This window comes from Chaetodon trifascialis, chromosome 9 (assembly GCF_039877785.1).
Source record: "Chaetodon trifascialis isolate fChaTrf1 chromosome 9, fChaTrf1.hap1, whole genome shotgun sequence".
Lineage (NCBI taxonomy): Eukaryota > Metazoa > Chordata > Actinopteri > Chaetodontiformes > Chaetodontidae > Chaetodon > Chaetodon trifascialis.
In genome coordinates, this window is record NC_092064.1 from 18243902 (window position 1) to 18270327 (window position 26426).

The 26426-nt window shown below is 42.5% G+C and overlaps 3 protein-coding genes across 3 annotated transcripts; 2 read left to right on the forward strand and 1 right to left on the reverse strand.

The window, feature by feature from the left end:
* The first annotated feature begins 8893 nt into the window (after nucleotides 1-8893).
* On the forward strand, nucleotides 8894-10101 carry LOC139336973 (apolipoprotein A-IV). The gene is made up of 3 exons (XM_070971303.1): nucleotides 8894-8942; nucleotides 9021-9114; nucleotides 9258-10101. Exons 1-3 carry the CDS (start codon nucleotides 8894-8896, stop codon nucleotides 10099-10101), a joined length of 987 nt encoding a protein of 328 aa, XP_070827404.1.
* A 1328-nt stretch (nucleotides 10102-11429) lies between these two features.
* On the reverse strand, nucleotides 11430-13777 carry LOC139335877 (zona pellucida-like domain-containing protein 1). The gene is made up of 10 exons (XM_070969665.1): nucleotides 13684-13777; nucleotides 13282-13508; nucleotides 12929-13119; nucleotides 12760-12832; nucleotides 12570-12667; nucleotides 12361-12444; nucleotides 12086-12257; nucleotides 11816-11915; nucleotides 11700-11723; nucleotides 11430-11587 (listed from the first exon to the last, which is right to left on the reverse strand). Exons 1-10 carry the CDS (start codon nucleotides 13775-13777, stop codon nucleotides 11430-11432), a joined length of 1221 nt encoding a protein of 406 aa, XP_070825766.1.
* Nucleotides 13778-19580: 5803 nt separating this feature from the next.
* laynb (layilin b) lies at nucleotides 19581-25945 on the forward strand. Its single transcript, XM_070971294.1, has 7 exons — nucleotides 19581-19789; nucleotides 21120-21426; nucleotides 21682-21839; nucleotides 22509-22553; nucleotides 23098-23175; nucleotides 23330-23447; nucleotides 23869-25945. The coding sequence occupies exons 1-7, from the start codon at nucleotides 19717-19719 to the stop codon at nucleotides 24194-24196; spliced, it is 1107 nt and encodes a 368-aa protein (XP_070827395.1). The 5' UTR covers nucleotides 19581-19716; the 3' UTR covers nucleotides 24197-25945.
* Nucleotides 25946-26426: the final 481 nt, after the last annotated feature.

Sequence of the window (26426 nt, forward strand, 5' to 3'; positions counted from 1 at the left end):
GTATGGGAGGCTGACTGCAAGGCTTCAGTATCCAGTCCTGGAAAGCAAAGTACTAGCCCTGCTCTCCTCGCCTGTTTTTGGACAAACTGAACCACACTTGCTAAAATGTAGTATTTATCTACAAACAATGGCATGCTGAGATGATAAAAATAACCAAGAAACACTAAACAAGATAACAAATGCAAGCCATCCGAACATGCATATGAACGGGTCTTTTATTCTCTTTTTTTTTACTTTACTTGTGTTTTCTTACTACTTCTTGCTGCAGTGTCACTGCTCTCTGGCCTCAACCCTGTAGCCACAAGTCAGCATTTTCCTATTTTGCTAATTACACCCATCTATGACTTGCCAGTGGTTAATGGTTTATACCACAAATCATCCAAGCACTGTAAAACCTAATCCAGGCCAATGAATATGGATACAGATGAAATAGAATTATTGCATGACCCAATTTATTGTCGTGTTATAATATTAAAAAAACTGCATATTGCCTCAAGTTTGGAAATGTGCTTATTCACGTTCTCGTTGAGAGTTAGAGAAGATCAAAGACTCTCATATCTGTACTGTAAACATGAAGCTACAGCCAGCAGCTGGTTAGCTGTGTTTAGCACAAACACGGGAAACAGAGCTAAACAGCTAGCCGCGTTCAGTCTGCCTACCGCACGTCTAATCCCCTCTTTACACCACAAGTCGCTGTTACAGATGAATTTTTACAAGCAAACAGCATGAATATGTGAGCTTTACAGATGCTGTTTGGCAGGTTTTGTTAACTTACGAGTCCGACAGAGCCAGGCTAGGTGGTCCTCTTGTTTCCAGTCATTGTGCTAAGCTATGCTACAGCAGTAGCTTCATATTTAGCGTACATACATGGATGTGTGAATAAGGTTTCTGAATTTGTTTGTTGGGCTGTGTGTACAATGTTTTCCTTCCATTAGGACAGCGAAAACAAAAGCTATATGATATGAATTGTTGCCTGAGGCCTCCTAACCACATGAACTATTCATGAACTATTCATAAAACAACAATGTAGGCATGTGCGATATAGGATATTAATGCATTGTTTTGCATGTAAGGCAGTTCAAAGGGGAATACGCTGTCAGAGAAAATACTTACATAAGACTTACATGCATCACAGTGTGTGTGTGTGTGTGTGTGTGTGTGTGTGTGTGTGTGTGTGTGTGTGTGAGACACAAAAGAGGGGCTATACTTCAGTCCTTTCACATATTGCTCGTTTACTTTGTCTCTAAGCTCAGAGCTACAGACCTCCATGGTGAGCTGTCCCAGGCGTGTGGTGACAGACAGACTCTGTTTGAGCAGAAGGCTGTACAAGGTGTTGCTGCTGAATGCCTCCAGATCCACCTGGTGTTCGTAATCCCAGAACTCTTCTACAGCTTCTGCGCAGGCTGCTGTCGAGAGAGTGAAACACAAAGAGCGACAGAGAGGGAGATCAGAAGAATATAAAAACCACATTAAAAATCTATAACCTCTCTGTCACTTTTAAGCGTGACCATAATGTGCTGCCTGTGGAAGATCAGTGAGCTTGAAATGCGTAGTCTCACGTTCAATCCACTCTCATGTTCATGTGCGGTGTGAGCTTTTGTTTATATATGCACAGCAGAAGCTTTGATGAATAATTTCACTTTTTACGGTACAAGTGAGGCCCATTTCGAAAGGCCTTCATTTTGGCCTTGTTTGTTTGGCTGTTACAATGCAGGACATCTTATATGTTCTCGATGTTGCAAGGTTAAATCTTACACAGTGACAGCAATCATAAAACGCCTCATCTCACAATCATGTCATCTGAGGTGATTTCCCAAGTCCTGTGACATTTGGACTGCTTTCATTTTTCACTGTTAGTCACTGCACGTGATATCAGGTGTATGACGAGAGCTTTTTCAACAGTAATTGGTTGGGTGGGAGCAACGCCCAGGGGTCGCTGTCAGTGTTACATAAGATGTCGCAGTGGTTTTCAAAGACCAACAAAGTGTCAGTATGAGTTTGTCTACATGTATGAGTGTGTGTGTGTGTGTGCATGTGTGCACGCTGCAGGTGTATTCATTGACGAGTTGCGGATTATGTCTGAATGCAAGTTACGTAACACAATGGCCTATTGGCTTTCAAATGGGTTGTGTGGTCATGTGCATGTGTGTGACATAAATCTGTTTGCACACTCACATTGTAGGGACCTGCATTCGTTATGGGGACAAAATACAAGTACCCCATAATGCAACTGATTAAACTTTAGGGTGACGCCTTGATGTTGAGGTTAAAGTTAGGTTAGATTTAGATAACGTTTAGGGTTAGGGTTAGATAAGTAGTGGTTATGGTTATTGGTAGGGTAATAAGTCTATGCGATGTCCCCAGAAGTGGTGCGTGCGTGCGTGCGTGCGTGCGTGCGTGCGTGCGCCTTTACAGCTACTATATTTCACCTGGTTGAATGGAGTCTTGTGTCATTCTAGCTTGTTGGTTTCGGTGAGTCTTTTTAAGTGAGATCACCCTTGAACCTTTTGATGAGTAGTCGTCCATGTGGTAGGCCAACTGCAGGAAGCGATACCGCACTCTGATTGGCTCCTTCTCAGGCCATCCGTACTCACGAAATAGGATCTACAGGTGTGATGGATTTATTTATGGTTACATTTGTTTCTAATGTGGTAGAACAGTGTGTTTGTGTATGTACACTAACCAGCAGTGTAACACATAAACAGAGGATGACCACAGCTCCAAATAGCAGTCCTCCGGTCACCAGCCAATCTGGCCTCAGTAACAGGTTGCGTCTCCTACTGATTCCCACCCTGGTCACATGACGAGGAGTGGTGGGGACGAAGGGGCCAGGTTCATAACACTGGCCGCCAGCAGGCATCACCCTCACATACTGAATAAAAACAAAATCATGGGTCAGTTTCAATGATCTGACAATATTTTAAGTATCAATGTTGTAAATTCTCATTTTTTGTGCAAGTTAACTTCACCCAGACCTAAATCAGGGAATTTCTTAGGTTTTGCTTTGAATTTAAAAACTCATCATATGCCTTAGATTATTTTGTTTATTATTATTAATTAGCTCTACTATTTGCACACAGTTGAATGTAGCTACCAAGTGTCTGTGCTGATGGCTGCTCAGTGTGAAAACATATACTCCAGGCTGGCTAAAGACCACCGAAAAGAAGCTGGGAGGAGTCCAAGATAGAGTCAGCTCTTCTTTTAGCTGTCTGAACGCACCCCAGTCGAAGTCTCTGTTTGTGTTGTACAAGTTGTCACTGAAAGACATGAAGTTGGGATTAAAGACAAGCATAAAGAAAGTCAAGACACTGATTGAAAGCAGTAAAAACACACCTAGCATCTGACTTACAGATCGTACTGAGGATAGTGACGTGTGTCGACAGTGAACAGCATAACGTCGCCCAAATGGAGACACGCTATGGGGTTCAGAACACCAATTACACCCATTTCTCTCACTTCTGCCTTCATGTCTCCCTTGTTTCCCCTCCTGCCGCTGGAGTTCATTTCTTGACTCACATTAGTGATATTTTCAACCTCCCTCAGAACATCAGAATCGCTTTCTTAAAAACAAAAACAGCACAGGGCCTTCATTAGTGAGGTAATGCATAATATAAGATGGATCGTGTGTTCATCAGTGTGTTTTAATGATCAAAAGATTTTGTGACACACCAGCTGAGCTCTGAGTGTCCCACTGTGTGATGGCAGGAAACAGTTGCAGGAGTTCCTTTGGGAGGCTGCTGAGGATGCCGAGGAAGCCTGCCTCTGCAGTCAGACAATAAGAGAGGCCACAATGAGAGAGAGAGAGAGAGGGAGAGAGAGCGAGACAGAGAAAGTCACTTTGTATGATGTCTCTCCACCTGTTGTCTGAACAATGTGGACAGGATGTGAGGATTTGAGGTGGCTGTTACACAGAAGAGTCCCCTGGGAGTCCCACCGTTTAAAAACCGTCTCCAGCACGCTGCCTGAGATGTCTGACACCTGCACACATACAATGGCAGTGTTTGCCATTAATAGGTCACTGCAACACAAGAGATGCTTGTCTTGCACTTGGTGGATGGTGCATTGTGTGAAGGCTTTGCATGTATTGTCTGACCAGGTAGCGTGGCTCAAACTATCCAAACACTTTCAATGGGAATACTGTATGCATGGATATGGCTATCACAGGGGCTTGTGGTGGGTTTTAAAATAGCAGAAAACATGCTAATGTTAATGCATACATGCTTTTTTGTAAATCTGCAGCTGCCTTTGATCACCTGACTGTCATAGCTCCACACCAGCTCCATTCCTCCACCAGACAGGCACTGGAGCTTCAGCTCAGTAGCTGACCTTCTCCCGCATAGGCCTTCACACGCAGCTCTTCCAGGAGGCTCTCTGCAAACGCACAGACCCAGCTCTCCATCGTAGCCCCGGTAGTCCTCTGCAGATTGACACACCTGCAGGAAAACAAACCAAAAGTCAGATAAGATAAAGGCTTTGTCACTCAACTGTAATCCTTTTTGAAACCGAGCATATATTAGTTTTTTACTTGTTCTCGGTTTGAGTGATTAAGAAGGTATAAGGTCATTTGTACCAAAGACTGCCTTGGAGGACAGCGACAAAAATAAACACTGCACGGGGAGAAGAGTAAAGGGCCCGCTAAGTAGCAGTCAGATGAAGCAGTTTGTGGTTAAAGATTAAATGAGACTAATACAAGTCTGTACTAGATAAACTATTGTCAGGTTCGTGGGGAAAAGGGCAAAGACATCTAGGTTGTACTCATCAGCCTCGTCTGTGATAGCAGAGCATGTTTTGTCAGTTTCACATATCTTGTGTCTGTATCGAAGTCAAGCAAAACTCAGATCTTCATCTTATGGAAACACATGCCAATGACCTTTGCTCTACTTCAGTGAGTGCATCTGTGTGTGACATGGTTGCACAAAGTCTAACCTGCTGACTACAGTGAAGAAACCAGTGATATCTGTCCAAACAGTCTCCATACTGTGAACGTGTTTTTCCGTCTCTGCAGACATCGTACAGCTTGTGTACACACGTGTGTCCATTGTTGGAAGGCTGGTAGCTGATGGTACAGTGGCACTGCCCGTCACTGGACTGCAAGAAAAGGCAGTTCAAACATTATGCTGCTGTATCCGGTTCACTTTGTGCTCGCATTGTTGGCTAATGTGCTAAATCTCCCTCCTGCATTGATTCCCATTGTGCTTGCCCTTCCTTCTTTCCTTCACTGATTCCTTCACTTGGTTTTCCCTCCTTCTCTCCTTCTCTCCTTCCTTCTATCTTTCCTTCATTGGCTCCTTCATCTGTTTTTTCCTTCCTTCCTTCCTTCCTTCCTTCCTTCATTGATTTCTACTCCTGTTTCCCTACCTCCTTTCTCCTTCGTTCTTTCCTTTCTTTGTTAACTTCCTGTTTTTTCTTTCATCCATCCATCCTTCCTTATTTCACTGATTTCTCCATTTGTTTTCCTTCTTTCTTTCCTTCCTTCCTTCTCTCACCTGGTTGCCCTGCCTTGTATCCTTCCTTCTCTCCTTTTTTCATTGATTCCTTCATCTTTTTTCCATCCTTCAATGATTCCTTCATCTGTTTTCTTTCCTTCCTTCCTTCCTTCCTTCCTTCCTTCCTTCCTTCCTTCCTTCCTTCCTTCCTTCCTTCCTTCATTCATTCATACACAGTCAGAGAAGAAAATCTCATTCACCTTATCAGCTGATGAGTGGAAGGCTCAACTCCTGTGCAAGCAGAAGCAAAGTAGGAAACAAGATCCCACTGTGAGGGAACTTGATACAGAACGCTTTCAGCTTGAAGCTACAGATTGTTCAGTCTAAAGTTTCAGAGAGACAGTGAGGAAGCTACTCTCATATTGGTGTACGCAATGTACCCCAGGATCCAAAAAAATTCATAGAAATTAGAGTTCATCTCTGGCTTCACAGAATAAAGAAGAAGCTCACAGGACAAAAGAAGTGGGAGGTGGTGGTGCTGATATGAAATCGAGGATTGCACAGTCACATGAACACGGAAATGACTGAGTTGACAGATCTATCATGGAAAAAGGCATTGTCACCTGGAAGCTTTGTCCCTCTCCCGGGCAGACGCAGGAGTCCTGACCAGACAGAGGCTGCTGAGCCACAGGGCCACAGGGCAGGGAGGCAGGCAGCCCTGGTCTAGGACAGTAGTGGTGAGGAGGACATCTCAGACAGCTGTCTATGGACACAGCACCAGCAGTTGGCCCATATGTTCCCTTAGGACAGGGGACTGGAGCGAGGCTCCCCAAAGGACAGTAGAAACCTGTTAGGAAAACATTTTATGTTGTGACATGCACTTTTATATATTGTTTTTTAATGACGCAAGCTCATTTTATACTGTGCAGCACAAGACTGTCGCTGATTCAGAATATTCACAGCAAAAATCCAACAGCTGATGGCGTAAAGGAGGGTGTTAGTTAGGCTGTTAGGAAGAGGTAAAAAAAACCTCTGCACTGATGAAAGCAGAGGGGACATACAGTTTGTGAAAGTAGATCACAAATTAACAACATGTGGCTAAACATGTAAAAAAAAATGTTATATGTTGTTGATCTGATGGATCAAACGGCAGTTTATTTTTTGTCGCGTTATTAAAAGATCATTGTTTGCAGTCAGGACAGCCTACCTGGCTGGCAGGGTGGCCTCTCCTGGAACTGTTGACTGAAGTTGTTTCCATGAACCAGAGTAAGGAGCACAGCACTCAGCCCCCATGCACACTTAAAACTCTTGCATGTGCATGTCCTTCGCATGGTTAATATGTCCACCTGCTGAAATGAAGAACGCGTGCACAGACTCGGGGAGGAGTTTTAATTCTTCATCCAGGGTCTGTAAATAGTCTCTTGGTTGCCTGCCTTGTTTTGATCATAGCCAAGAGAGTAGTGACTAAGATACCGTAGCAACCTCACTCCTTTGATAAACCTCTCCTGTCTTATATTGTTCTGCACACATGACCTGATCTGTCTGTGGGTAGACAGAGCTGTGAGGTAAGTGGTGAGCTAGTTAGTCTGCATAACTTTCGATGGGCTGCTGAATGATTGATAAGGCCCGTGAGGTAAGGTGACAGTGAGAGTGGAGGGAGCGGTTACTGGTGGAAAGGCAGCAGTGGAAACAGAGAGTACAGCTGCCTGGTGCTGCCAGATCATATTACTGCATTTGTTTCTCTCAGTCCTACCATGAAACTGATTAATGATTTGGCTCCCGATGTACATCAACACAGCTTTGCTTTAGAGGAGTCTGTTGAGCACCATGTGCGTCCACCATACAGCTTTAAGCAAGCCGGCTGCAACTTTCAGCTTCACTAACTGAACCAATTTGACAAACATATAATGAATTATTGATGTTGTTAATTTGTACTTACTTGTTGTTTTTGGCAAAGTAAAATAAGAATATTATATGAGGTCTGTGTGGCCCACAGCTGACATCAGCACACAGCAACAGCTTCATTTGCAAGCTGACTGAGTATAAATGCAATGTTTCAAGTATGTGTTCTTTATGCAAGTAATCTGTTAAAAACATGTTGATTTATTTGAGTCTATGTCTCTGTACAATAAACAAGGTGAGATTGTAAACCTGTGCTCCATGTTTAAATGAAACAGTAGACCCAGCCCAATGCAGATATTTAAAACCATTATGAGTCATGGTGAGCTTATAATTATTTTTATGTTTACATGTACATTCATGTTCATGTATGTGTGTAATAAGGCCTTCTGTGAGTACATACAGTAAGTTAGTGTTGTTCAGCAGTGCTGTTTTTATGTGCACTAACCAACTCACATTTGCGTACTGTTGTTGTACTGAAATAAATATTGGACTTTGAATACATGGAATAACCTACATATTTCATCATGGTAGCCATGGACTCTGATCCTCCAGTGACGTCTCGCAACTTACCTAACTGAACAGGATTCAACTTTCACCCACATGTCCATGTCACTGGTGCAAAAACCCTCCACATCGCATTCACAAATACTACTTAACAGCATCATAGACAGGAGATCATTGGAAATATGAAGCCATTTTATCACCAATGCAGACACGTCACACATTGTAAATGAGCATGCAGACTTGATAAAGAACTTCAGGTTGACTTTTACGTCAGCTTCTGTCTGGTTTTGTTGACAAAAAGAACACGGAAAACAGAATTTAGCATAATCAGCAGAGTTTGCTCGGGCTGTTTTGTCCTACTTACAGCACAAACAGTCATGTGTAAACTGTTGACTGTCAAGAATCCAAAATAAGCCTTCATATTCAAGGCTCTACAAGCTGGTCCAATAAACTTCTACCTCATTTTCACTTTTTTATGGGGATTAAAAGTGCAAAAGCGTTGCAAAGTTAGGCTTTGACACTGTCTCAAAGTGATGCTTCCTTATTGACATGACATAATTTCTGTAAACTACCCAAGAATGCTGATAAGTTTTATGAAGGTTCAACAGTGGACGCTCACTCTGTTTGTCTGTGTGTGTGTGTGTGTGTGTGTGTGTGTGTGTGTGTGTGTGTGTGTGTGTGTGTGTGTGTGTGTGTGTGTGTGTGTGTGTGTGTGTGTGAGAGAGAGAGAGTAGTGTGAGTGTGTGAGTGTGTGCGTGCATGTGCATAGCTCTGTGTGTGTGTAAGCGTTGTGTTCTGTCATCAGTGTGACCCTCCACGTGTTGACTGTTGACACAGGCAGAGTTTGGGCTGCCGCTCTGATAACAAGGAGCTTTATAAGTCCGACAAGAGGGGAAGTCACTCTGCAGTACCCTGATCCTCAGGTAAAGACCGGCCACTTGTTTGCATATTGATCTTCTTGTCTTGTCCTAGACTGAGAAATGCTCTCAGTATTCGGTCATTTGTTCATTCTGATGTGAAATTCTTATTTCTCTCATCTGTCCCTCCACAGAAAGATGAACATGCATCTAAAAGTCGTGATCTTCGCCCTGTCATTCTTGACAACTTCAGGTATTCACTACTCCTGAAACGCTCCTTAATACCCTGCATTTTGTTTCTTTTTTTCACCCATTGTTTCTCTCTGTATAGCATACCCACTCCACTGTGACAGCAGGGAGGCCACCTGGGCTGATTCAATAGCCAACCAGGCTGATGAGAAGACAGAACTCATAAAGGATGAGGAGTAAGTGACTGAACTAACTACTGCAAACAAGTTAAAGCCCTTAAATAGATCTGCATTCATACACTCAAGTCAAGGTGAAATATTTAGAGAGAATAAATATCAAAACACTTTCTAATGGAGTGCTGTTGTCTCTCTTTGCTCAGTACAATTTACAAGAGCCACATAGACAGCAGTGGCCTTTACAACCAAGATAATCGCAGCAAAAACCCTGTTGCTGAAGAGCTGCAACGCAAACTCAACATGGAGTCAGAGCGTCTGCGTGCCCGTCTGCACCAAGAGCTGGCCGAGCTGCGGGAGAGGTTGTCCCCATCTCCAGCCCACCTCAGCTCCACCCTGGCCAGCATGAGAGAGCGCTTGGCTCCCCTCACTCAGCAGCTCCAGAGCTCTCTCAGCAGCAACACCCAAGAACTGTGTGGCCAGCTGAGCCTCTATCTGCAGGGCATGGAGACAGCAGAAGCCCAAGTAGAGGCCAGTCCGGCTCTCTACCAGGAAGCCTTCCACTGGATGAGCCAGACCCTGGAGCACAGCAGCTCCACGGTGGCCGACATCATCAGCAACTTCCATACCAAAACCATCGGGGTGATCGAACATCTGAAAGAGATCAGTGGTAACGAGGAAGAGGCAGCCAAGTCAGAGTTCTGGCAGGAAGTTAGCTCTAGGCTGGGACACGAAGTGAATTCACTGAGGTCGGAGGCACAGAACAGAGTACGGGCTCTCAAAGCAGACCTTGCTGCTGTGCTAGAAACTGCACAGCCTCATAAGGCTGAACTGACATCCAGTGTGGAGCGGTTCTGCCAAAATGCAGCCCTGCAGAGCCAAGTGTTTCAGGCTCAAATGGAGAGGCTGTTTCAGGAGCTGGAGGTGCAGGGAGCCTCCAGCATGTTTCCTCCTTCTTCTTCATTCATACAGCCAGGAGGCTCTTTGCAGGAGGACTTCACAGTTAAACTCTCTGCCCTGATCCAGGACATTCTGCACTCAGTACAGTGACAGAGGCAACAAAATACTAATTAACTGCCTCTGTGGTCACAGTATGGTGATTCTTAGATTATTTTCTATGCATTTGTTTTGTTTTTTTGCCATTGTACAAGTATCCTGTAAAATCACACACTGTCAACATTAGGATTTGAAAATATGGGAAAATTTCTGGCATCCCGCCTTGAGCCATCCCAGCACCCTTACCACAGTCCGCATACCCCTTACATTTAGACAAGGACTCACACAGTGAATCCTAAAATCACCATGATCTTTGGTCAGTCAGATACCTGTTTGAAAGTGAAATGCTGTCAACATCACTGTATTATATAAATGACACACAAAAGGGCATAGAAATTCAGCACTTAGTTTATTTATGTATTACTTGAAGGATATGTACACATCACTAACACAACTGGCAGGAGAGGAAAATACATGGTGGAGATAGTATAAATACAATCAGTGGTGGAGCATGTTTCTGTGCCTCTTAGGTGCGCTTATGCTTCATAGATTTGTCATCCTGCCTTTTGTAGCCTTTCGCTCTGTGTGTTACAATAAAAAGCATGTGAAAAGCATGACTTTGACCGACGTACTGGTAAGCCTCCTCCCATTTGGTGAGAAACTTGCACAAACTCTCTGGAGAGGAATTTAGCAAACACATCAAATAGGCAGTTATGCCTCTGTCAAAGGTTAAAAATACAGGGGAATCCCAAGAAAAATGTGAGGGTTGACAGATCTGACTGTAAATATTAATAAATGTTTGGTTTAGATTGATGTTTCATTCTGTATGTATTTAGCGTAACATGTAAAAAGATTCTGCTTTTGGAGAATAAAGTTGTTGGCAATGCAAATGATCTTTTGGCTGTGAAATGTCAACCACTGACACAAACCTGATATCAAACTCCATTTTTAATCTGTACAAAACATAACGACAAAGGACTGAACATACTGCAGATTCTAATATGCTCAAAAATATCTTTTAACTATTTTAAGCAATTGAATAGAGATTCTGTACAAAATATCTCAAAAACAGGTGCAAAGTGATAAGACTGTCCGCGCTCAGGAAAACAAAGGAAATTTATAATCAAATAAAAACGTAAAAATCACTTCCATAGTTAATGCTGCTTTTTTACCTGTAGTTCAAGTTTAGCTGTTCCTTTATAACCAATAAATCACTGCTGAATGCGGACGCAGTACAGACAGAAAAAGTTATATAACATATCAGCGTATTTGCTTGGTTTCCATGGTCACCTGACAAGAACATTTGATTATTACTGGAAAATCACAAGGTTATCAGATTTTGGGATCCCACACTAAACACAGCAAAACGGTCGGTAGATCTGTCAGTCAAAGGCATGAGCTAATCCTCCCGCCCAGTAAAACTTCTTCAGGACGAACCAGCCAGCCAGAACCAGCATGGCCGCAGCGGCCGAGCCAAACACCACCCCCACCACCAGGCCCGTCACATTCACATCATCCCTCTCCGACGCCGCGTCATTACCTGATGCACGCATGGGGAGATTAATGGAGATTACTTTTTTGGGTTGTCGTTAAATCTTCCTAGATATTGAGAGGTATTTTTAGAATGATGAATGTGATTAAAATGTACTCACTGTAGGCAGCTGAATATGGCCTGTCTTTAGCGGGAGAAGATAAGACAGCGAAGAGAGTCAGTGAAAAGCTTTTTAATCATGGTTCACTGAAGTGGTGTTTGTTTACTGGGTCTCACCTTCTCTGGCCATGTAAAGTGGTCCAACTGACAGAGTGGCAGAATTGGTGCTTTTTTCTCCAAAAGGAGTCACGGATCTTTTTCTTCTGCTATTACAGGCCTGAAAGACAACAAATACCCATTTAGGTTTAGTTTGATGTGTTATAAGATGTGAAACACTGAGGATTTAAAAAATGTTATGCTGTTTCTATACATTTATTTCTCTTTCCATCAGCTCCTCTTTCTGATGTCTTTACAGTAGAGTTATTTGTTCTTGACTTCTCAACTTACAGACAGCAGCTCTTGACACTTGCCGGGCTCACAGAGTCTCAGTATGCAGTGCAGATAGATGCTGGACTTTTCCTGGTCACGGTGCTGAACGAAGCGGAAGGCCTCGAAATTAAACTGGGCAATCTTGGAAAGGCCATTGCTTGTCACAGATGTCCTTTGGTCCACTTCACAGCTAGTGGAGATGTGTTAAGTTAGTTTACATGTTTAAAAGTGATGTGGTGATCATTCTACCTCTCCTTTGCATGAAGCTCTGTTAATGATGTGTGCTTCCATACCCGATGAAGAAGTTGTGCTGCTCACTGTGCGATATGTTATAAACAGTGGGAGTACTGAAGCAGTGATCCAGCAGTACGTAGAAACTGAAAACAGGACAAGGAGCCAATGAACTGCCGTTTACACTGTTCTCATTTTCAATATAATATTTTCACTGTTTGCTTTCAGGTAAATCAATTCACTTCCACTCATCCAAATGGGCTTTGCTTACTTTCCCGTGAGGTTAACAGCCATGACCTCCACATAGATCCTGGTTCGTAATTCAAGTCCCATTGACGGTACCATTAATGGATAGCTGTAGTCGGTGTCCTGAAGAGAGAACACATCATATCAGAGTACAATAAGCCAAGAGAGAAGCACGACAGTGTGTCTAAGGCAGCTGAATCCAGACTTGCACTTACATTAAAAACACCCATTCTCAGCGTATCAATGAAGGTGCCATTACTATCGCTGGTCGCCACAGAAACTGAGGAGCTGAAAAAATCATGGACAACAATATGTCAGCTACATGTTCTGCCTTGGACAAAGTGCATCAGGATGAATTCACATGCAACATAGACAGACACTCACGCTACAATCTGTGTGTTGTTCATCAGGTACTCCAGCGGGTAGCGGCAGGAGAAGTGATAGTAGAGGTCTGTGGAGTAGCTGATGACCCCCTGGTCAGATCTGGGTGTGTCTATGTACCCAGTGATGATGACTGACTGGATACTTGAGAAACTGCTGAAGGGACCTGTGGGGTCCGGGGCCTCATCCACAATCTGAGCAAGACAACAGAAAACACAATCATTACATGACCCTCGTCTGTATTGCCACATGATCCTAAATGTCCCTCTAAATCTCTGTTGCAGAAAACCACTGGGGCTACTCATCCAATGTGACTACCTCCCAGGTGATTCAACATCATCTAGACAGCTCCTGACCTGCAGAGACTGGCGGCAGGGGTTAGCCTCGCTGTGGTTGACAGGAAGCTGGAAACGGATGACTGGAGGGTCCACACTGGTGTCGACAGAGCCCAGGCACTCTGTGGTGTTGTGGTTCCCGTTCAGAGCCAGGTCTGTGATGTTGAAGCCTGCCCACTGAGCGGTGCACAGGTTGATCTCCAGGGTGATCACACTGGCGCCACAGTCAACTGTCAGGTCTGAACTGTCTGTGAAACAAGACAAACCAAGTTGATTTAAAGGATCGTGCGGATTTATGTTAATAGTTTGAGACTGTGAAGAAAAATGAGAATGATGATCAAGATGCTGCTGGAGAGACAGAGATGAGAAAATGTCTGTAACATTAAGGAGCAAAAAATGTAAACTGGCTAAAAGTTAACCCACCTGGGGTCCTCTCATACTCAGACGAGCAGTTGTAGAGACATAGAGCTGGATGCAGCAGCACAACCAGCAGAGGGAGACAAAGGCACAGAGTCATGCTGTCTGGAGGAGGCTCAGTCAGGCTGATTGCTGCTGCATTTAGATGGAGAAAAAATGGCAACATTGAACAAGAGTATCAGTAATAATTTTAAAAAACGGCAATGCAGCTCCAGAAAAACATTTTCAACTGACTCAAGCCCGATGCACAAAGATACTAGTGATTATTTACAAATAACAGGAAGGTGGCTATAATTTTCAGTGTGAAATTATGGCGTTAATTTTGTTTTGCAGAGCTGAAACTGACTTTCAGTTTTTTCAGTAATTCCTCTTTAATGCAATTTAGAATCAGACAATCTGTTGTGACAGTCTGTGGAGGGTCTTACCTTAGCTGGTACCTGAGCAAGTGTCACAGGGGGAGTCACAGTGTGGCTTTTATAGTGTTTGACATCCTCAAGACACCTAAAACCACAGAGGTGTGACTGTCAAGCCCTCCCTTCCACTAATTATAGACCCCATACACACACACACACACACACACACACACACACACACACACACACACACACACACACACACACACACACACACACACACTTTCTCGAGGTTTCTACCGTGACTTCTCGCTCAGACAGCAGCAGCTCCTGGCAGGGTTCACTGTCAGATCTTAATCCAGCAGATTAATGTGTCAGTGGGATTTGACACAGATCCCTTAGGTTAACTGCAGCTGTTTCCCTCTATCAAACATGATCACTGAAGGCAGAAGAGGTTTCGGCTTGGATGTTAGGTACATATTTATTGATAAGCAAATTTGTCGTATTTCAGGGAAAGAACTGCACTTCAAAACCAATTACATAATAATTGGCAACAAGCACATTTCATCCACATAGCATATTACTTTGCACCAAATTCATGGAATTTTACCAAAAACCTGCAGGCCCTTGCAAATGGTCTTGAATAATTTTGATCATACTGTATTGATAACCTTTTGATTAATAACTAAGATACTGTAGTGCATTGCAAGCAACTCTCAAAAGACATATGCACATTTTCCATGATATAAACATCATTGTGTAGACTCTTGAATAAAGGATTCACATGTTGAGAACGAAAGACCTTGAATGCCTGAAAGGTAATCATGCTTGCCACAAGCTATGAAGTACTCAGCCAACCAGGACCGACCTTTGTTAATTTCCCTTGGATGTCAAACCTCTCCTCTATTGTCTCCAAAGTCTTGCATTGCAGCTTCTGTATGCAGTAGCTATAGGCCACAACCGGTACAGTGCAACTGAGAAGCCCCATTGTTCCTCAGAAATATAGAATGAAAAGGAGCAACAGTGTTTTTGCCCAAGTGAAGACATTTGTCACACTATCCACAGATGCGTCACTCTTTCACAATCTCTTCAATCCGTGGCTGCATTTGAGGATTTTACACACTGGCCACTCTTCTGCAGTCTAATCATGTTCTCCATTTCATTTTCCTTTAATCCCTCTGGCTCCAAATAGATGAAATAATCGTGGAAATGGCTAATAGCACATAGTTAATACCATGTACATGTTTTTTTTTGTTTGTTTGTTTTTTTAAACATAAACTATATATCTCCAGTTTTGGGGATTCTGAGTTAAACACAAAGATGTTCATTTACAGGGTGCGAAAATGTTCCTACTTCACTTCAGCAGATCATTTAAAAACTCCAAAAAGAAGCATCGTTACAAAAGCTAAAACAGCGCCGGTTGCCATGGGATGGAGACAATAAGAGAACTGCACTGATCTGGAAATAACAGAGAAATTTTACAGCACAATAAGACAACATTAATAGAACAGGATACAAATTAACCACACACCATCCATTATCTTATAGCAAGGCTAAATTTAGAAAGCTGGCAGGATTATAATGACAGTGTGCTGCCATCATGAGTAGTGTACATCTTTACTGGTTCTTTTCACCAACCGTGACAATGGTTTCTGACATCCAATCACATTAGAAAAACAATGACAAACAGTCCCAGGGCATGACACGAAGAGGATGGCTTTGGAAGAAAGAGGATACACTGGGAAGCTTGTGAGGAGACAGTACTGTACTCTGTGGGCATGTACAGTAAAGCAGATAATTAGTGGAGCTAATGACCCCTCAGGGTGTGAATATAGTATTTCACATAGACAACTAACTGAAATATGTATAAAAATAGCTGCGACCCTTCAATTTTTTCTGTTCTGCCCACAAGAAAAAGTGTAGCGTGTTTGCTTGTGCGGCTGCACAGCTGAAAGCATTTCCTCTTGTGACATAATGCTGTTATTTTCTTAAACCATCTAAAATATTGCTGGCACTTAAATTGCTACTGCTGAGAATATACATCATCTGGAACTGGATCATTTGAACAGTTATATAAATGAAACCATGTGTCTCATTGCTGGAACAAGTTCAAACAAGGAAAGAAGCCACAACAACACGCTGAATTTTCAGAATTGGCGAGAAGTTTTTTAAAAAATGGGAACCACTGGTTTAATCTTAAGTAATGTGTTGTATTTTATAAGTGTTTATATGTGTTTTCCCTCTGTAGCTTAAAATTAAGTATCATTACCTCAAAATTCTACCTAAGCACATGACTTGAGTAAATGTACTTGGTTAGTTTCCATCTCTTCCGTGACTGGACAGCAACTTAGAACAAAGCTGCTGCTCTGCCTCATTTGACGAGTAGTTTGGTGTCATCTGCTGGCCAAAATTAGACAGAGCTGAAATGCCTTGTTGTCTGTGTCTAACAGACTCGTGATTCTCCAGTGTTGAGGAGTGCGAGCCGCGAGGCACAACTTCCTCCTCAATGAACAGAAAGCACAGTGACAGCCATTGTGTATTTGTGTTGGCAGAGAAACGACTATAAACATCCATCCCAGCAAAGAAAAGACAGATAACCTGGAATTAACACAAAAATAAAGTGATGTACTGGAAATTATGTTTTGTCCTGCACCGTCTGGGCAGAGCTCTGAAAACTCTTACTGAATGCTAACTGTTGTGATAATGCACCCCTCTTAAGTGTGGTATCAGCTCACGTGATAATGGCCTTAAGGTAGATCCTGATCAATGTTGAAATCTTGTTGTGTTTTGTTTTTCAGTGTTGAGATTTGGAGAAACAGGAGTTAATGGGGGCCCATTAGCTATTTTTTGACTCAGGCCCCCCATGAGGTTAATCTAACAATGTGTCTGCTCTAATCCTCAAGGATGAGTGTTCATCTACCAAAACACCTTCCCACAGCTGTCTTACAATGAACCTGGGCTGGGCAGCCTCCGGGACAGACCAGTCTGATGACAGGGAATACGGTACAGAGGTGATTTCCAGCAGCTCCGACCGGCCCTGATTCCAGGGATGATGAAGATATGGCAGGTTCAGAGGTGTGAAGCTGAAAACCACCTCTGCGTTGTGGGACTGAGGGCAGACTGGATGCTACAGTGACTCACTATCGCCTCTTGAGGTACAAAGTGGTATTACAAGACAGGACAGACCAGCGCTAGCTAGCTGGTTAGCATGCTAATATATCTGAAACACAATACATAGACGTTTTTGGCATAATGTCAACACTGTTGATGATTTTAGTTCATTTTTGAACGTTTCAAACTAAAATTCCAACATATTGCCACTTTAAACTCGCAGTGTTGTTGTGAGAAAAGCTCAGCAGGGGCCATGTTGGTGCCACACAGTCACAGCTCTTCATCACATGACAAGCATTTTTACTGACCAGTGATAAAAAGACCAGAACTAGGCAAAATCATTGTAGGTGACACATGACAAGCATCCAGGTGCTCAGTCTGACAGCAAGACTCCCACATGATGAATACACTTGTGCTACCAGTGGAGAGAGACAGGCAGAGAGATGGCCTGAAGCCAGTTAATGGACAACAGACCCACACACAAACAGCCTGTGATTGTCTGTCCGCTCTTAGATCTCCACGGAGAGGAGCTGGTGTTAATTACTCCGCTTCCAAGGTCATCTGTTGATGGATGTTGTTAAAAATCATGCAACACAAGAGGAGGATAAACTGCTGGCTGTGGCGAGGTCTGCATGCGTTTTTATGTCTCATAACATTACATTTACAGAGTTTAAATCTTACATTGTGCATAAAATCTCTCATAAGTGTTGAGAAAAATTGATATCTGGTGACTGCAAAACCAGTGGCTCATCATGTGGCCTGATATTGGAAGAGAGCGCTCCCATTAGGACAGAAATGTACTGGGATAAAGGTGATCACTGAATAACTTTGCATTAATTTGCAGCAACCAGTCCCTGCAGCCCTGCAACAACAATATCCCTCTAATGAGCATTCAGTTTCTTAGTTTACATTAAATCCAAACATACTTTTCCATCTATTAAACAGAAGCATGTTGCTGCTGAGCCATTAGCTTCTATTTGTTTTCATTACATACTCCCAATTATTGTTTCACACGTTGAGTCATCTCACCTTGCTGGTCTTTATATTTGGCTTAAATTGCATTCACTGCTCTTACTAATGCTGTTTTTCTGTTGTTGTTGTTTTTGTGTGGACCCCAGAAAGACTTGTGATCACTTTGTGGAAGCTAACGGGGATACAAGTGAACAATGAAGAGTAAAGGATGTGAATAGCCCTGAAATGAAGTCACAGATAAACCCTCCACTTCATTTACATGAACATCTGTTGAATTCAAACACTGTTTTACTTTTACAGCTTCAGCCTGTTTGTGCAGAACAGATTTGGGTCTCACCAACTCAATCAAAAACAGCAATGAAGAGCTCAGGACAGCCCTTTGTAAGGCAACAACAACAACAACAACAACAGGACTTTGACTCAACGTTAACTGAAGCAGGCCTCTGTTTAACCCTGCCTTTCAGGGAAAGTCTCAGTCTGATGGTTTTGCTGGATGAAGCAGTGTAAAATGATTCATTTTTGTTGCATAACGCATTCGACTTTCTCCAGACTTTCACAATCATTCGCATTCTGGATATGAAGCCCCAGTGCCTGGAAGCCAAACCAAAGCAACGAACAGGAAGCACGGTTCTGGGAAAACAAAAAAATCCTTTCCTCTTCCTCCTCTGCATGCTTTCCTGTTCCATGTGCAATCTCCCTCTCTCACCCTCTTCCTCTTTATCTCCTCCTCTGTCCCAATCTCACTTTCATGTCTGTGCAGCGTCTCTGTTTGCGTGGTGTTTCACTGTGTGCTCTGACTCAGTTTCCTAATCCTTAGGCTTGCTTTATTAGAGATTTTTTTTTTTTCAGTTGTGTGGCTCACCAGCCTCATCAGACATGTGGTCTATTAACTTCACATCACATGAGATCAGCATGTTTACCAGACAAAGAAAAGGAAAAACTGAGGTGTACTTTTAACACGCACCGCTTACATTTTTGAAGTCAGCCTCGTGTCTGTTTCTGTTTCCTCGCTTCATTTTCTCCTCTTAGCCTTTTTTCCCCCAAGACAGCACTCAATCACTGTGTGTGTGTGTGTGTGTGTGTGTGTGCGTGTGTGTGTGTGTGTGTGTGTGTGTGTGTGTGTGTGTGTGTGTGTGTGTGTGTGTAGGAGAATGAGAGATAGTCATTTATTTTAACACAGGGAGCATGACACAAGTATGCACAAAGAACTCTATTCATTGCGTTGTAATGACATTTCTACATGTGAAATGGGATTTTGCTAATTTAATAAAAGGGGACACAGGCTGCACACCGACCGCACAAATGCACAAACTCATTCCTCCGTGGTTTGAGTTGTCCTCCAGAGACAAAGGAGCCACTGCAAAAAGCAATACTTTGTCTTTCTCAAAGCAAAAATCTTGGACTATCTCACTCTTGATTTTTCCCCCCTCAGCCAGACGCCATATGCACGCCTCCACCAGTCGACCCACTTTTGACTGGACGGACTGTGCTGCCTCTATCATCAGTGTGTCTGTCATAGGGTTTGAAAATCCGACGTTTATCTCCTAACAAACTGCTTTACACTTGACCTGAACGTCCAGAGCCGTCTTGTGAACATGTAGAGATGGATTTCATGAAGCTGTTTGGCACAGTTATCGCCGTTTTGTTCCACCCAGGATCCGCTTCTAAGTTAAATGGTAAGAACTTACGAAGGAAAACTCCCTTTGTAAACTCTGCTCAGACTGTTTCGTGTGTTTTATTTCCGAGGCGAGACTTGGACTTGTTTGTTTCTACCGATAAAGTCTTATTTACGTGCGCATGCAGTGCGGAACGAGGCTGCGCATTCGGCGTAAGACCTATTTTATATTCGTGTTTTCTTAACAAGTAACGAGGTTAATAGCACAACTACTGTAAAGCCCCTGAAGCGCACAGTTTGTGCGTTATAATAACAAACAGGCCGCAGTTCAACTCAACAGCAGCATGATGTGGTGGAAACTTATCATCCACAGATTGTTTATGATTCAGGTCACTGATCTGAAGTCAGCAGGTCGCATAGCTACGCTTAAGAAGCGGTTATGTGCAGCATTATGCAACAGATGTCCACATCCATAGACTGGCACTGTTCTCCATATTTCCATAAGGCTAGTTTAATTTATAGCTCGTCTCATATGTAGAGGCAGCTCGAGCTTTACATACAAAAGTTTAAACAGACTCAGATAACAAAAATAAATAAATAAAAATAAAGAAGCTTTGACTCTAAGATGAAAATAGAAATGACAATATAATCATTTTGAAGGTAAGAGGTCCGAGATTGGTCATTACTTCTTGCATATTTTCATGAATTGGTTGTGGCTTCCCAACAGGATCCCCACAAGAGACCCTGGGATGAATCTAAGGGGTCACCAGATGAGTAAATAATAAAAAGATGAGTAAATAATAGTAATAATACTAAAAATAATATCTCACATCACAATGTCAGCTCTTCCATATGCAGCCTGTTATGAGGGGTCAGAGGCAGCTGTCTTTCTGTTTGTTAGTTGGCATATTTAAAAATATAGGTTTCATCAGTGCCTTTATATGATAAATTTGCTGTAAAAAGCCATAATTAACATGATTCAGTCAATAATTAACCTGCTCAATGTGGCTCAGCAAACCACTGCACTTCAGACGTGTTCAGATTCATACGGTCAAAATGTTTCCTCTCACCGTCTGTCACAGTGCACCGCAGCACGAAAACTACTTTGATTGGCATCAGTGTAGAAAAAAAATCTTTTTAAAGCCCTTTAAAATATAGCTTTTATACTATAATTTCACAACCAAATGGTTTACTCTACCCACATGGCAGGAAAATGTGGCTGGACTTTGGCAAAAAAATTCTGGTTCCTAATTTGTCCATGACACTGTTGGTTGTTTCTAATCTTCCTGCTACGTGGGTGCCTCAGGAAGTCTTCAGCAAACAAACAAAAACAGTAACAACCCTGCACTTATCACCTTATTTTCCTCCCTGATGCTGATTGTGGTGTCCAGGCCCAAGGATCTGTCGACACGGGACAGAACGCCCATGCTACAAGGTGTTCTACATCCAGGACAGCAGGCGGAGGCTGACGTTTGAGGACGCCAGGCAGGCCTGCAGGTTGGATGGAGGCGAGTTGCTCAGCATTGAAACGGAGCGCGAGCAGCGGCTGATGGAGAGGTTCATACAACAGCTGCAGGCTGGAGATGGAGACTTCTGGATCGGGCTCCGCCGCAGCCCGCAGCGCTACAGGGCAGGAACAGCAAACCCAGGTTGCCCCTCGCAGTACTATTGGCTGGATGGAAGCAAGGCCAAGTTCAGGTCTTTGTCATTTTTTTCAACATTTTGCTCGTTTTGTCTGAATGTTTTGGCTGAATCAGTGAAAATGGACACAGCACACGAAATATGGAAATATCAGTGGAAAAGAGCTGTCATCAAGCGATGCTTGTGTGGGAGTGAAGGAATGTCTACAGTCCTCTGCAAGAATTTGTGAATGACAAATTCAAATATAAATAAAACAATGCAATGCAAATTTAAACGTGATACAAGTCCAAAGCATATTTTTTTTTGCTGCAGGAACTGGCACTGGGACGAGCCATCGTGCGGTGGTGAAATGTGTGCGGTTCTGTACCACCAGCCCTCAGCACCGCCTGACGAAGAAGGTCATTTCCTGTTCCAGTGGAACGACGACAACTGCAACTCCAAGAACAACTTTGTCTGCAAATACCCAGAAGGTGAGCCAGTAGATCACAGACAGTGTTGTTGTATCTGGCTGCTCAGTGCTGGCAATTATTGACATTTGGCACTGGCACTTGGTTTCATTTGGTTCTTGAATCCACAGAATTTGAATTTTATCTTCCAGAAACCATTACTAAAATGTGGCTGCCGCTGTCAACAGCTAGCACTAAGCAAGTTTAATGTTGGTGGTCTGGATTACGGTAATCCTCCGCTCCCACGCCAGGCTGAAAATATATATCTGCCTGTCTTTAAGGTGTACCTGATGCCTCTAATATTTGTTTTTAAAGTAACCGTTTGGTTTATTGCATGTTTGCATTTGGATTTCCTTAAAAACAACCCTTTACTGTGTTCACTTTGTGGTCATATTTATATAACAGTTATTGAAGTTAAGCATATCTTTTACTTTAAACAGTTTCCTGGAGACTCCTCTGACGATTATTCACTTGTTTTTAGTTGATTAATTTGACTTCCTTTTTCTAATGGTCCTTCCTGTTGTGTATATTTTCTTCTATTTCAGACATGCAACAGTTTTTGAATGCTTGCCTTTATATTAGCTGAGTGAAGCGCCATTGATTACACAATTTTGCAAAAATGCGCTCTATATATAGAGTATTGAATGGCTGCATTGTGTTAACTCTCTTATGTCTTTTCTCCGTCTTTTGCAGAAAAAGTACCAGTATTTACTGAGGAAGGGAGCGTAGCACATGCAGGTACAGCATGCACTTGACTACCCCTTGTCTACATATGCATGACGTTTCTGTGGGACAGAAACAAGATAACAAGAGCCTGCAGACTGTGTTTATACTTAGATCAAGAGAGTCAGACTAAACCACCACATCACTGCTTTTTATCGCTTACCTTTAACGTCATTTACCACCTTCCTGTTGCGTAAATAAAGACCTCTAGTGGTCAGGGTGTGTTAAGGTTTTGTTTGTTGTCCATCAAGGACAGATATTATTCAGGAAAAAATAGACAAAATCTGCAGTTTAACAAAACGCAAAGCAAAACTTAGACACCATATGTTCACATGCATTCAGTATAACTCAGATTGGAATGATACAGATGCATGTGTTCATCTCTTCCAATAAGGAAATTTAAACACTTGGGCACAATACATGGACTTTATTGTGTATAATACTTTTTAATATTTCCAATCATACTCACGCATGCTTTCTTTGTGGTGTTCTTTTGGAAGAAATCAGTTCAAATGTGCAAAGACTACATAAACAATCCTGTGTTTTACATTTGCTCCAGTTCCATCTCTGAGGCCAAACTCATTCTCAACTACAGAAAGTGATGACAGGATAAAAATGGGATTACCCGAGTCATCAGGTAAGAAAAGAAAAAGAAAAATCACATTTTATTATTGATACTTAGAGGTTGTACTTAGATGAATATCTTCAGTAGTAACAGAATTGTGACTATTAGGGGATAAAAGTTATCTGAAAAGAAATTATGCCAAGTAATATTCTCTTCTCCTTTGCAGTATCTCTCTCAGACAACACCCTGTATGTCTCATACATTCTTTATGCAACCATTCCTGCTCTGCTGCTGCTGCTGTTTGCAGCTGCTGGGTTCTTCTGCTACAAACAGCATGCTAAGAGGTAAAACAAACAAACAAACACACACACACACACACACACACACACACACACACACATATATATATATATATACACACAAGCACACACACTTATCTGTTGTACTTCAAATGTAAAACACTGTCTCTGGATGCAGAATAATAAAATGGTGATTAAGAGGCATTTTAGAAAAGGTCATGGGTTTCTTTGCAGAAGCTTCTCTGTATAATGCATTTATGGAATAAATGCTCATATTTGGACAATGTGAGCATACATTAGATTTATATAACTTATGTACTGTACATCGAGTATCTTTGGTCTTTGAAAAGTTTGCGGTTAGAAACCTGTAAGGGAAATGTGTTTTCACTGATAAGCAGTGTTTCTTCCTTTGAGCTTCTTGTGACGATCCCACTGTGCTCTTTAATGTTATTTCTTTCATATTCAGGAGGAAGACAGAAACCCAAAGTTATCCCAGCAGACCAAAACCGTGGACCCCTGCCACAGCTTCACCTTATGCCGTACAAGGACCTTACGCCTTTAGTGACATTACCAAACTTCCTCACACTTCTCTGAGCAGCAGCATGCCAGCAGACATGATGACCAAATATCCCTTAGCTCCTTCCCAGGACTCCCAGTGTGATGATTATGAGAATGTGTCATGTGTGGACAGGGAGAGCGGCTTTGTCACCAATGACATCTATGAGACCTGCAAAGCCCAGAGCCGGCGCTGCCGCGGCCAGGCTGGTTGGGTGGAAAATGAGATCTATGGCTAGCTCCGTTGATGCCCATCTGGTCAAAAGAATATGACTAAGCTAGACAGACAGAGGAATACAATGTTCTCCACCCCTTTCTTCCTGTACATCCAAACATATCTCTAGCATGTACCTGTAGTACTGCATCCAGAGCTGCAAGTCAGATTAATGCTTAAAACAGGTTTTTGCAAAGTTTTGTCAACTGTGACTCCATATTTAGTCTGCAAACTTCCCAGAACCCCACCAGCAGAGAGTCCTCAAATTGTAAATCTGAGCATGGCACACCTTTGGATTCAAGAGTAATAGGTGGGTTATGTGAACATGATAATATATTTCAAATCTTATGAATACATTTTATTATTAAACATGACTAAAGAGTCATGAAGGCAGCTCTGTGCGGCTGTGCCAAGGCACAGTGGTGCTTTGAGGTGAATGCATCAGTGTGCGAACATGCTCACAAAGGCCAATGCTAACATGTTAATGTTTAGCAGGTATAAAGTGGCCATGTTCACCATCTCAGTTTATTGTGGTTTACATGCTAGCATTTAATAATTAGCACTAAATATGAAGTACAGTCAAGGCTGTTGGGAATGTCAATAGTTTTGAATATTTTTGGTCATAAATTTAAGTTTTGAATAGATGAAAAGTTAGGACATCATCAAAGCTGTTATAATGATATGAATAAGTGGTCCAAATTTCATGGCAGTGTTGAGACACTTTGCTCAAAACCACAAATGTCAGCCTTATGGCGGCGCTCTGTCATTGCGACACATCATCTAGACAAATCCTCTGACATTTATGTAACTTCACAGCAGGTCTCAAAGAGGCATTAATGAACTCAAATAAGCAGAAATGAGTCAGGTCACTGCTGCTATATTTGGCAGGGTGGATTGCACATTTAAACCGGGAAATAAGTGCAAGTGTTGAGGACTCACACAAAGTTGCTCATGTTGTAAACAATCCAGAATTAAACTACTCAGCCCTTTTCCAATCACGTCATCATATTATGACTCACAAGGACAAAAAGATCCTGTTAGTTCTCTACAGCAGTGGAGTCGTCCTATTCCGGGACCATTCTGACCCTTTCTCTAAACCTGAAGAGTTGTGTCAGCCCTGTGTAAGGCTTCCTGTTTGGACTCTGATGTCAGGGAACAGGACAGTACATGCGGAAACACTGATGACAGAACTCTGCTGACCCCAGTAAACCTCAAAGCTGTGGGCTTCCCCGACTCCACCTGACAGTGTGAGAAACTCAACCCTCCCACTGACCTGACAGAGACTTTTTTTGGAGTTTGGAATATGTCACGGACTCCCTCATCAGCTTTTGCTTGTGAAAGCATGTGCCTGCCTTGTTAATTTTTAAGCTAATCATGGATATACGTTACTGAACACAAATGCCTGTGTTATTTCTGAGTGTGTACTGAGTGGGCTGTTGGGTCTGTGTCTCGGAAAGATGTGGCAAGCCCAGTAAGGAGAGGCTGAGTGTGTTCTTGGAGAATGTTAGACAGGAAATGCCAAAAGCACATCTGGAACTCTTACATTCAGGAAGTCTATGCGTGACAGCGGAGGCCTCCGGAGCGCTGCTCTGCCTGCCCGTTAAGTAATCCACTGTTCTGTGTTAGACTGTCATTGCATGAGCTGAAAAGAACAACCGCTGGGTGTGAGCGTGTGCTCTGTCTCAAACATGACAAGATTTTGGCTGTCAAATAATGCTTGATTACAAAATATCGTGGTGGGATTTCTTATTTAATAAAAAATATGGGTATATTCAAATGTGTTTGCATTTGTGTAAGTGTTAAGGGGATGTAATGTGTGTTTGAATGTAAAAGGCCCGCTACTAAAGTACAAATACTGCTGTACCGGGAGCAGTATTTTCAGAGGAAATCTGCAGCCTTGCTTCATTTTTCTATTTTTGCCAACAGATGGTGCTGTTATGTAGCTGACCGAAGTGTCTTTGTGGCTGATGACATGTCTAGTTTCACATGAGGTCCTGCATGTTATATTATATAATGCTATATACAGTATAATGTAATATATTTGTAATGGCCATTGCAATTTATTTCTGCATTACATGCCTAAAGGTATGCATGCAAAGGGATTATCTATCTATTTTCTCTTTTGATATTAAAAACCTAGCAAATTATTTATTTTTTCTTTCCCATGCATTCTTGCAGAGCATATTACTATGAGCGAGCAAAAAATAAAAAATAAAAAAAATAAAGGGGGGGGTGCAGTTTCAGGCTGATTCAGA

Excerpts from the sequence above, each read along its gene's own strand:
- laynb (XM_070971294.1), top strand. The coding sequence starts at position 19,717 with ATGGATTTCATGAAGCTGTTTGGCACAGTTATCGCCGTTTTGTTCCAC. Across the intron at positions 19,790-21,119 it reads ATCCGCTTCTAAGTTAAATG|GCCCAAGGATCTGTCGACAC; the intron begins GTAAGAACTTAC and ends TGTGGTGTCCAG. Across the intron at positions 23,176-23,329 it reads GGGATTACCCGAGTCATCAG|TATCTCTCTCAGACAACACC; the intron begins GTAAGAAAAGAA and ends TCTCCTTTGCAG.
- LOC139335877 (XM_070969665.1), bottom strand. The coding sequence starts at position 13,777 with ATGACTCTGTGCCTTTGTCTCCCTCTGCTGGTTGTGCTGCTGCATCCA. Across the intron at positions 13,509-13,683 it reads TGAGTATGAGAGGACCCCAG|ACAGTTCAGACCTGACAGTT; the intron begins GTGGGTTAACTT and ends CTTGTTTCACAG. Across the intron at positions 12,258-12,360 it reads CAGCACAACTTCTTCATCGG|CTGTGAAGTGGACCAAAGGA; the intron begins GTATGGAAGCAC and ends CATCTCCACTAG.
- LOC139336973 (XM_070971303.1), top strand. The coding sequence starts at position 8,894 with ATGCATCTAAAAGTCGTGATCTTCGCCCTGTCATTCTTGACAACTTCA. Across the intron at positions 8,943-9,020 it reads GTCATTCTTGACAACTTCAG|CATACCCACTCCACTGTGAC; the intron begins GTATTCACTACT and ends CTCTCTGTATAG. Across the intron at positions 9,115-9,257 it reads GAACTCATAAAGGATGAGGA|TACAATTTACAAGAGCCACA; the intron begins GTAAGTGACTGA and ends CTCTTTGCTCAG.